Here is a 12,333-nt window from a genome sequence, read left to right on the forward strand (position 1 = left end):
ATCTTGGTAGTGAAGTGAAGTGACTGGAAACCCATGTATGACACCATTTTAAATTCAATATACCAGCTTTCGGTTAGAGAAAAGCTGGGAAGTACTGCCAAATTACTCACAATATGGGTATTTTTGAAGTCTTGATGACGTGTAGGGACTGGTAATATAATGACTTCAATATGGCGGCTTCCACAATATGGGTATTTTTGGAATCAAGGTGACGTGTAGGGACCGGAAACCCATGTCTGACGCCATATTAATTACATATGGCGGCTTGCGGTTAGAGAAAAACTTTGAAATTCTGCCAAATTCCCCTCAATATGGGTATTTTTGGAATCGTGGTGACGTGTAGCTCAAACTGTGCGGCAGTAATTCCCAATTTTACTACAACCAGAAGCAGCCACATTGAAGTCAAAATAGCGCCAGACATCGATTTCCAGTCCCTACACGTCACCCCAATTCTAAAAATACTCATATTGAGAGGTATTTGACAGAATTTTCAAGTTTTTCTCCAACCGGCTGCCACCATCTTGAATTTCAAATTGACCTCAGACATCAATTTCCGGTCCCTACACGTCACCCCGACTCCAAAAATACCAATATTGTGGGATATTTTACAAAAAATCCGAGTTTTCTCCAACCGGAAGCAGCCATATTGAAGTCAAAATAGCGTCAGACATCGATTTCCGGTCCCTTCACGTCACCCCAATTCTAAAAATACCCACATTGAGGGATATTTGACAGAATTTTCAAGTTTTTCTCCAACCGGAAGCCACCATCTTGAAATTCCGAATGGCCTCAATATCGATTTCTTGTCCCTACACGTCACCCCGACTCCAAAAATAAAGGGTGTCCACGATGAAATTGCCACACACAAAATTGATTCGCAAAATTCGAGTTTTCATCCGATTGCCATCAAATTTTCAGGGATTGAGAAATAACTATTAAACTTCATTTTACCATTTTACTCGTATTTTATTTACAGTCCATACGCAAATATCCGCACCTTGGACTTAACCCCGGCCATAAGATTCTGCACAACCTGTGAATCAACCGTTTTTTGCATGTAAACCCATACTTTCTTCAGTTCCTCGACTGTCTTCACTACCTTAGGTCGTTTAAGAAGGTGCTGCTTCATAATCGCCCAGTACTTCTCGATGGGGCGGAGCTCCGGAGTGTTGGGAGGGTTGAACATTTTCGGCACGAAATTGACCTTATTGTCCGCATACCACTTCAGCACGTCCTTGGAGTAGTGGCATGAGGCCAAATCCGGCCAGAAGATTGTTGGGACGTTGTGGGCCTTCAGGAGAGGAAGCAGCCGCTTCTGGAGGCACTCTTTTATGTACACCTGTCCGTTCATCGTGTCCTGGGTCACGAAAGGTGCACTCCGCTTCCCGCACGTGCAGATGGCTTGCCAAACCAGGAATTTCTTCGCAAATTTGGACATCTTCTGAGTGCGGACATGCTCCGCAACGCTGAACTTATCCTTGGCCGTGAAAAACAGGTTGCCGGGGATCTGTTTGAAGTCGGCCTTCACATATGTTTCGTCGTCCATGATGCAGCATTCAACTTTCGTCAGCATGTTGAGGTACAACTACCTGGCACGGGTTTTGGCGGACTTGTTCTGCTTCTCGTCGCGATTAGGGGCCTTTTGTACCTTGAACTTTCGAAGCCCAGCCTTAGTTTTGGCCTTCTGGACAAAACTTCGGCTTAGGTGCAGCTTCTTAGCCACATCCCTAACGGAGGCGTTCGGATTTCGGTTGAAGGCCCCAACTACGCGGTTGTGATTTTTGGAGGGCTATTCTGCGCGGCGTGTGAGGTGAAGTGACAGTGAAGTGATGGTGAAGTGACAATTGTCACCTCGGGTGAGGTGACTCTCCATTTGATTTGCACGGAGAGTCACCTCACCCGAGGTGACAATTGTCACTTCACAAGTGAGAGCGTGTCACCTCACCTCACACGCCGCGCAGAATAGGCCTGTTGGTGTTGTACGGAATACTTTTTCCTTCACTTCTGGGCTTCCGATCGGTGATCAACCGTTCCTCGAACCGCTTAATCACTCGCGACACCGTGGAATTCGCGATTCCCAACGTTTTAGCGATGGAACGATGCGAGAGATCCTTGTTCTCGTGATGAATGCGCAAGATTTTATCACGCACGAGCTGTTCTTTCGACTCCATTTCCGCGAGTTTTGATCACAGGACTTTAAAACTTGCAGGATGTAAATAATGCACTATGAACTAAATCCACCCAAATTTTCATTCAATTCTACCCAACGGTTAAAAAGTTAGAGCAATTTCATAGTGTGGCAATTTCATCGTGGACACCCTTTACCAGTTTTACGGGGTATTTGGCAAAATTTCTAAGTTTTTCACTAGCCGGAAGCCACCATCTTGAATTCAAAATAGCGTCAGACATGGGTTTCCGGTCACTACACGTCACCCCAATTCAAAAAACTACCCATATTGAGGGATATTTGACAGAATTTTCATGTTTTTCTCCAACCGGAAGCCACCATCTTGAATTTCAAAATGGCCTCAGACATTGATTTCTGAACCCTACACGTCACCAAGATTCCAAAAATACTCATACTGTGGGTAATTTGGCAATAATTTCCAGTTTTTCTCCCACCGGAAGCCGCCATCTTGAATTCAAAATGGCGTCAGACATCTATTTCCGGACCCTATACGTCACCCCAATTCTAAAAATACCCATATTGAGGGATATTTGACAAAATTTTCAAGTTTTTCTCCAACCGGAAGCCACCATCTTGAATTTCAAAACGGCCTCAGACATCGATTTCTGGACCCTACACGTTACCAAGACTCCAAAAAAACCATTATTATGGGTAATTTCACAGCATTTCCCAGTTTTTCTCTAACCGGAAGCCGCCATATTGAATTTCAGAGAGACGTCAGACAGGGGTTTTCGGTTCGTACACGTCAACACGACTCCAAAAATACCCATATTGAGGGATATTTGACAGGATTTCAAAGTTTTTCTTTAATCGGAAGCCGCCATCTTGAATTTTAAAAACGCTTCAGACATCGGTTTCCGATACAACACGTCGCCTTGATTCCAAAAATACTAATATTGTGGGTAATTTGGCAGTATTTTCCAGTTTTTCTCTAGCCAGAAGCCACCATATTGAATTTAAAATGGTGTCATACATGGGTTTCAGGGCCCTACATGTCATCCCGATTTTAAAAATACCCATATTGAGGGCTTTTTGGCAGAATTTCAAATTTTTCCTCTAACCCAAGGCAGCCATATTGAATTCAAAATGGCGTCAGACATGGTTTTCCGGTCCCTACGCGTCACCCCAATTCTAAAAATACCCGTATTGAGGGGTATTTGACAGAATTTTCAAGTTTTTCTCCAACCGGAAGCCACCCAGGCCTATTCTGCGCGGCGTGTGAGGTGAGGTGACACGCTCTCACTTGTGAAGTGACAATTGTCACCTCGGGTGAGGTGACTCTCCGTGCAAATCAAATGAAGAGTCTCCTCACCCTTGGTGACAATTGTCACTTCACCATCACTTCACTGTCACTTCACCTCACACGCCGCGCAGAATAGCCCTGACCATCTTGAATTTCAAATTGACCTCAGACATCGATCTCCGGTCCCTACACGTCATCCCAACTCCAAAAAATACCAGTTTTGTGGGGTATTTGGCAGAATTTTTCTCCAACCGGAAGCCGCCATGTTGAATTTCAAAATAGTCTCAGACATGGGTTTCCGATCCCTACACGTCACTCCGATTCCAAAAATACCCATATTGAGAAAGCCTAAGAAATTATCGTCACTTCAGTACGACTTTTGTCACCGAAAAACGACTGTGAGAATAAGGTGAGAGTTCATCGGGTTCATCCCAAGTGACTTTTCTCACCTCACTCGCCAGCTGGAATCGGGTGACACGAGTGACTCGAGTCACCTCACCTCATTCGCCACGCAGAATAACCCTGATTGGCTTCGTTACCTCCGATTTGGTTACCTTTACAATCGTGTTAGCAGCATCCTTCTTAATGTTGCTAATACGCTAATAAATCCACCAGCCTCCAGAGTCAATCGAATCTCCGAAATCGTTCAGTCCATAGAATTGGTGGATCATCAATCGTAGAGAGTGGTTCTCCGGGAGAAACTGCTACGGTAGCAGATGCATCTGCAGAATGGCAGCATCGTTCTGAGCCGGGTTCTTGTTGACAATTGGAACTGGATTATGCAAATCTCCTTACCTTTACAATTTGCTTTCGTTTCCGGATCGTATGGCCATCTGGGGATAATACGTAAGCAGGTCTATTCTGCGCGGCATGGTGACTCTGACTAATTTGTTTGTGTTTATCCCAAACAAGGGGTTGGTCACTCTACACAGTGTGCCAAAATCAAACAGGGGCACATCGGGGTGCAGTCATTGACGGTGTTTGGCACCCATGGTTACAATTTTTATGATCTTCAAAGTTACTGGCAACACTGAACTTTTTCTGCGCCTGCGCAGTGTGCATGTGTCAAAATTTGTTATTGACGTTGCCACTCCTAGTCAAATTATTTTCAAAACAACCGTGAATCTCCACCAAGTCTCGCCATGGATTCTCAAAATCGTTACACCCGTGACGGCAGTCGCATTCACATTCCCCCCTATTCTGCGAGTCACGTGATTTCGTGTGAGGTGACTCTCCATTTGATTTGCATGGAGAGTCACCTCACACGAGGTGACAATTGTCACCTCACCGGTGAGAGAGAGTCACGTGACTCGCAGAATAAGGGGGATTTCCTCCCAGACGAAGAACAGCTAACAGCGGTATCTTGACCTGACCGAGATTTCCGGCCATGGCTATATGAACTAGCGATGCAGCTCCCACGGCTGCAGCTGCTTCCAATGCTGCTGCTGGTTCGTCTTTTTTTATGAATTTTAGAGGAGACGGAACAGCAGCAACAGCATTGGAAGCAGCCGCAACAGTGGGAGCTGCATCGCTAATTCGTGTAGACGTGGCCGACGTTGGAAATCTTGGGCCGGTCACGACAAGCGGTGCTTGAGTTTTGATCGGAAAGTCAACAACCAAACAAAAACTATACCATTCGAACTGCTCGAATACATCCATGGCGGTGGCTGCTTCACCAACCATTCCATCGTCCTGCATATAATGTTGGAGGACCGTCTTGGCAAAATCTCAAAAAGTTCAACCAATTATTTTTACTCTCCTGCCTTTTTGCACTTCCAACTAACAGCTTCATAATGAACGGGAGTTTTGTGCATTTGTGATCGATCGCGCTGTGGTTGCACTTCATGATTCACCGCCAGGGCTACGCTCGGGAACTCGACCAATCCGGAGGAGGAACTTTCCGATTTCAACGTGAACATTCGCACTTGCGACGGGTGGCAGTCCTTGGTGGTGAATGCAGACAGCAGCAGATTCTCGGACGGCATACGGGTGAGGTATTGAAGTGCTGGTCTGGGAAGCGATTGTTCTTGGAGGCGCTGATCGAATTGTCTGGCAGGTTGTACGGGTTGGTGGACTCTGACAAGTAGTTCTGCTTGGAAAATTGGCTGGTCCGTTTCGGGTCAGCGGTGCGTCCTTCATCAGTCCGACGTGTGTTCCGGCCGGTGTTGGTTTCCAGTTTTCCGACGGATGATACTCGGGCGGTGAAAAATTAGGTGCAAATCCGTTTCCTCCGCCGGCTCCCAGAAGAGTTGGTTGACTAATGATTGACGTTCGTTGTGCGAAGTCGGCCTACCGCCGAAGATGGAAGGATCGTGTAGCAACGGAGCTCGTCCGTAAAATGTTTCGATCCATAGATGTCATCACTGCCTTGATTTTAGCTTTTAGCGACTTAAGTGTGGTGTGAGGGGTTCTATTGGTATCCCGTTGGACGACGCCCTATACAAAACAATCCAACGGATTGATATCGGGACTGCTTGGGGGCCAAATTTCTTCCTCCCAAATTTACGAAATATTTTCCGTAAGCTATTTCTGTGCTTTATTAGCAGTATAAGCAGGTGGTCTTATCACTTTCCCAAGCCTTCTTTAATATTATACACTGTTCTTTCAGACACATTTACCGACCGAATTATTTCTTTCATGCATACTCCGGCGCGCAACAAAGCGACAACGGCTGACAGATTGCTCTATTGTTTCGACATCTTTACGTTTACTCAACATTTTTTGTTAAAATCTTACACCTAACAGTATAAGCTATCCAGTGCTGCCAAATATATCTAAATCATGATGCACAAGCATGAGAAATTACTATTTGAAATTTACTGCAAAAATTCGTCACGCACCCTGTAGTAAACCTTAGCAACGCTTGGCAAAATTCCAACGCAAAGCAGTGATGCCGTTTTATATCATATTCTGTGTCATACTTGTCATCGTGTCAATTAGTGTGCTACGATGTGTTTCGTTTCGGCACAGTGTGCAGAGTTCATTACCCCTTGGTCTGACCAGGTTAAGGTACTAGCAACGAATGATATATTATTATACATATGTACAGCACTTAATATGCTGACAGTTTCATGTACCATCTACATTTCTCAACGGTAATGGATTAAAACAAAGTCCCCCTCCCCCTGCTGCTGATGGAAATTCGTGGTTGTTGTTGATGGTTGCGTTTAGAGGTCGTGACGCGAAAATTGCTTCTCATAAGAACTACTTAATTTCCTTTATACGCGGAACGGAAAAAGAACAAGTTTGTCACTTTTCAAAGCAAATCTTGTTGAATTTGTAACTTTGCAAAAAGTCGAAATGAATTGACAATTTCCCCGATTGCCTGATATTGACATATTAATGAATTTGTTAGAAGGTTCACGTATGAGATACTGCGCCGCAGGAAAATGGATCAAGCGATTGCTTGCGTTACAAAACAAAGCAATAAATTTCCCATTGTGGTGGTAGCAACAGCGGATGGAATTTTCGAAGCATTCAACCCCCTTCGTCCCGGACTGCTGATAGATGATTAGTCTCATTTATTTCTTTTCATTTTTACTCATTACATATCAAAAACATCCTTGTGTTGTAAAGATTGTGTAAAATATAGCAACGATAATATACATCTGTGTTTTGCCGTCGCCTTCCGCGTGCCCGGATTGGAAGCTTGTAGTTCCCGCCGCTTCAAAATACGCATCCCAGTACCCGGGGTCCAGAAGGCCGACGACATTTAACTATTTGCTCTTTTGCTTTCCTTTCGATAGAATTCTTCACCCCCATCGCTCACAATCAGTTTTTGCTTGGGCGTTTCTATTGTTTTGATTTTTTTTCTGAGTTTTTTAAACCTACAACCCCTGTTGAACACAAATTTCCTAACGCTGCCATTTTACTTATTTTTTCTTCTTCTGGTTCGAAATCATCTCAGCCATGCTTCCAAGCTTCGGTTTCTTGTCGCGTATTGTTCGTGTAATTTATTTTCCCACTTTAAAAAGCAGTCGAGTCTCATCTCTACTGGTTCGTCGCTGTACAGTGTGCTGGTGGCGGCGGTAGTGGTGGTGGTGCTGATGGTGTGGTCCTTGGTAACTTGGTAAGGTGACCAATTTTCATACTTTAAAACTCGATTTTTGGCGCTTTGCTCGACAGCTGCTTTTTTAGATTGTTAATTTATTGTTTTTTAGATACTTTGAAAACAAAACACAAAATAAGACGGGAATGGAGTAAAATTAGGAAATTAGGGTAAGGATAGCGAAGAACTCCAGCCACACAGGTTTGATTTGTCTTGCTTTTAGATGAGGTTAAGTTACCATTTCGTTTTTTTAAAAAGGAGAGATTAAAAAAAGAACAAAGATAAATGATAGAATAATCGCAAAAATAACAAGTGCATACAAGTGTGTGTGTGTGTGTTTGTGTAAAATAGTGTTTTAGTTATGCTAGACGTCCCTTCCACGACGTTCTCTTAAAAGTTAAATTAGACCTAACTATGTACAGAGTGGGGTGTGTTGCGTGTTACTTTCGTTTCTTTGATTTTATCAAATTAACTGACGTGGTTTAGTATCAAATAATAATAATTAAAAAAAAAAGAATTGGATCTGGTACTTGCGTTGTTTTAAACAATAATTGAGCAGCTAGTGGTCACTTATTGGCCTACTACAGTTGACACTTACGAGCTAACACACGCTAAACACATACACATTCGCATTATCTGCTGTTTTTTTTTTTTCGTTAACTTATCTACGCTTTTTCATTATTTATTTACATTTTCTTTTCATGTCTTGTAATCTACTAAGGCTCCTGTTGTAAATATAACAATTGTATTGTGTTGTTTCCCATCCATCTCACGCTATCTCTCTCTCTCGCTCGTCACGCAAACAATCAAAATAAATTTTTTTACCATCGAATAAAAAGAACTTTTGAAACACCGGATCTCGCACGCGCGCCCAAATTCCACGATCATTTTTTTCCCTATCTAAACATAGTTTAAAAAAAAAATGGCAGTGCTTACTACGATGACGATACCATGCATGTCTTTTCTGCGCAAATTTTCTCAACCATTCCGGCCACTCGAAGCGAAACAAAAACACCTGAAATCAGAGCTAGCTACGATTTGTGCTAACATTTGACGGCGCTGTCAATTGCTTACAAATCAACGTGGGATGACGGACACTAATGCTTGGTTTGTGTGTATGTTCTACACTGGAAATCTACGGTCACTATGTAAAAAATACGATGCTTAGGGAAATGGAAAACTGTAACTTTAGGAACCGGATGACAGAAATTGACTATATGGTTCACTGCAAACGACGCTGAAATCTTCTAACCCCCGGTACGGTATCACTCATTCACACAAACACAGCAAAAATCAAAAAAAAAAACTAAAAAAATAACTACATATATTATAGTACAGACATGAATCAAAAGGGTTTATCATTGCACTTCGTACACTTCCAGCTCAGCCAACCCGATAAAAGACTACAGATGGAGAGGATAGATTGTTACTCGTCACCCTGGAGCGGAACGAAGCTTGCCATGCCTTTCAACTGTCCCGAAATGGCCCCAATGTAAAGCTTCGTTCCAGCTTGGGTGAGCTTAAACTGAACATAACCTACAATCTACTAACTTTGATTAATAAACGGATTACTTCTCTTCTGCTAAATAAACTTAACTGACTTCCTACTACATATCTCGAGCTTTTTTTTTTTACAGAAAAAAAGTTTATAATTAGATTTCTAAAAAAACCCGCACTGGTTCCACGCGCGCATACGCTTGTTTTATTTTTTTTTTCCTTTCTTGTAACTAATATAGAATATTCCATTGTTCCCAAGCATTCGCAAAAACTAAAAATCGCACGCACCCAAAACACCCGATAGAAATCGAAAACAATTCAAATCAACTGTGTGTACTGCTTGAAAAATAGTTTTACTTTCTATTGGAAGTAAAGGTCGCTGCAAAGCGCGCTCACGCACACAATCCAATACATTCACACACACATTCGGACAAACGAAAACGCAAACATGTCCCCAAACTCTTTCTCTCTCTCTCTATCTGTCTGTCTCTCGTACTCTTGAACCCCCTTCCCCCGCGACCTAGAATAACGCCTACGCCTACTATTACACACTGTTCTTACGCTACTACTACAACTACTACTACTACTGCTGCACGCCTGCTATGCCGCGTTACTACTACTATTTCATTCGGTTCAGCACGAAGTCACCGACCACTATCAAACCCTTTTGATACGGCGATTCGCTGATTTGGGACGCTAGCCGGAGCGCCTCGATGCAGTGCTTGCGTGCGAGGAAGCGCGTTTGCTCCAGTCCCTGTGACTGATGAACCAGCTCGTATGCCCGCTCGACGTCGCCGGGCTCCCGGAAGCGGCGCAGGATCATCGGGTTCAGCTCGGGGAACTGCAGGTGGGAGAAAAGGGAGTACCAATTTTAGTAAATCGATGATCTTGGTATATAAGTATTACTATCATATAGGAGACATTTCTGTCTTGCAGAAATTCCGTTGAACATTTTGGTTCAGGAAGTACTAGATTAGTGGACCTAAGAAAGTTGATAGACATACAAAGCAGTACCAACCGGTGCAAACTAACGATTTCAAAATGGCTCACTACTTGACAAGCCTATTGGTCCCAAGCAAATCCATTAACGTACCCCATTCTAGTCGAAATTCTAGTACTACACTATGTTTGTTTAGATTCGCTATGAAAGTTTGACAGATAAAATTAGGAGTTCATCGATTTTCCTATGTTTCGAGGGGTGCATCGATCAGCTTGGGACCGAAGATAGTACCAGAGCTGAGCCAAAAAGTTGAGCACGTTTCTTCGAAATCTTCTGGTCTTAGAATTACCTCTATGATTGTACTCTTTAATCTAGTACCTCAAAAAGTACATTATTTTTCTACTAGCTTAAAGCAATACAATCAACAATCATTGCGAAACTAACGATTTTAAATTGACTCTTTACTCGACTAGCCCATTGGTCCCGAGTACATCTATAAGCGTATCCCATTCTAGTACTAAACTTTGTGTTTGTTTTGATTCGCCCTATAAATTTGGAGTTTAATGACGGGTTCGTGGATTTTCCTACGTTTCGAGTGATGCTTCAAACAGCTTGGGACCGAAGATCTGGTACTTCCTGAGTCAAAATATTGAGGCTGTTTCTTCGTGGCCCCCTGGCCTTAGTGTTAGCATAGAGGTAACTCTAGGACTAGTAGGTCCCGAAGAAACGGGCTCAACTTTTTGGCTCAGCTCTGGTACTATCTTCGGTCCCAAGCTGATCGATGCACCCCTCGAAACATAGGAAAATCCACTAACCCCTCATTTTATCTGTCAAACTTTCATAGCGAATCAAAACAAACATTGTTTAGTACTAGAATTTTGACTAGAATGGGGTACGAATCGATTTGCTTGGGACCAATAGGCTAGTCAAGTAATGAGCCAATTTAAAATCGTTAGTTTCCACCGGTTGGTGTTAGTCTATGATACAACGGTAGTTCCAACCGGTGGATACTAACGATTTTTAATTGGCTCACTACTTGACTAGCCTATTGGTTCCAATCGATCAACGTCCATTCTAGTCGAAATTCTAGTACTACACAATGTTTCTTTTGATTCGCTATGAAAGTTTGACAGATAAAATGAGGGGTTCATGGATTTTCCTAGGTTTCGAGGGGTGCATCGATTAGCTTGGAACCGAAGAGAGTACCAGAGCTGAGCCAAAAAGTTGAGCACGCTTCTTCGGGACCTTCTGGTCTTACGGCCAGTCAACAAGATGGATGAAATGTCATCACCTCCCAAGCAAGTTGATTGGGACCTAAAATAGTGATATAGAAGTTGGCTCAACCGATTTGTGGCAAGTGTGCTGCTAGGGCTGTAGTCACAATTAGTTTTCTAATTTTCTATCGGGGAAAGGGCAGGATTCTGCTCAATATTTTTTGATAATACTGAATTACACAACCGAAGAGACGTTACGGGAACGTCATCAGGGAACTTCATAGAAATTCGGAGAACTTCGTAACAGGTTAGAGAACGTTGAGAAACTTCAAGAAACATCGTAGATCTCCAAGAAACGTCGTAGATCTTTAAGAAACCTCATAAAAGTTCAGGAAATTTTCAAGAAGTTAAACCAGTTTTGAAGAAGTTCATCTAACTTTGTAAAAGCTTAACAAAAATCGTTGAACTTCAGCGAATTTTGTTAAAGACCAGTGCTGTAAATTCTCAAAATAAATTGAACATTTTTGATGGAAATGAGAAAAGTAGCTATCCGCTATCAAAGGGGACCTCCTTCGAAGGGGTGATATCAGTTGCTTAGTCATTTGACGAAGGCATGGATCATTCTCATTTAAGAAACGCTTGATATCATTCACTTGAGTGTAACCTACACATAAACGGAGCTCTGGTCGACATTCCGGCGAAAAAGCTAAGCCAACCCGACACCAACCTGACTTCTACCAAACCCCAACCCGACCCGACATAAACCCACAATTGAACCGACAACAACACGACATTGGGTCGACATCGACCTTAAATTTTCCTAACATTGATCCGACATCGGGTCGACATGTCTGTTCGGGACCATTTTGCTGGGTTTTTTTTCCATACTCCACTGTCGTATATCAAATGATAGTGAGTGACTCGATTGACAGTGATGATGCGGTTCGGATGAGAAGGGGCTCTTCAAATTGATTCAATGGTTGTATTGGTTCATCTTCAATCGAATGATATCAAAATTAACAGCACTGGTAAAGACTGACGAATTTTGATAAACTTCATCGAAGTTTAGCGATCTTCAGACAAGTTTGAAATTTGGCGATCTTTAGAGAAGTTTGGATAATTTTGTAGAAATTCAGAGAATTTCGATGTAGTTCAGAGATTTATCTCGTACTTTAGGGAACTTCGTAGAAATTCAGAAAGCTT

The 12,333-nt window shown here is 42.7% G+C and overlaps 1 protein-coding gene across 1 annotated transcript in view; it reads right to left on the reverse strand.

Moving 5' to 3' along the window:
• Window positions 1–6,937: 6,937 nt before the first annotated feature.
• qless (decaprenyl diphosphate synthase subunit 1 qless) overlaps window positions 6,938–12,333 on the reverse strand; it is a 236,724-nt gene continuing 231,328 nt past the window's right edge. Inside the window, exon 9 of the mRNA XM_065222150.1 lies at window positions 6,938–9,817. Within this exon, the coding sequence (XP_065078222.1) occupies window positions 9,596–9,817 (222 nt within the window). The 3' untranslated portion in view covers window positions 6,938–9,595. The remainder of the gene's footprint in view (window positions 9,818–12,333) is intronic.

Source organism: Ochlerotatus camptorhynchus, unplaced genomic scaffold (assembly GCF_037179485.1).
Source record: "Ochlerotatus camptorhynchus isolate MF236.1 unplaced genomic scaffold, CSIRO-AGI_Acam_v1.1 ptg000158l, whole genome shotgun sequence".
NCBI lineage: Eukaryota > Metazoa > Arthropoda > Insecta > Diptera > Culicidae > Ochlerotatus > Ochlerotatus camptorhynchus.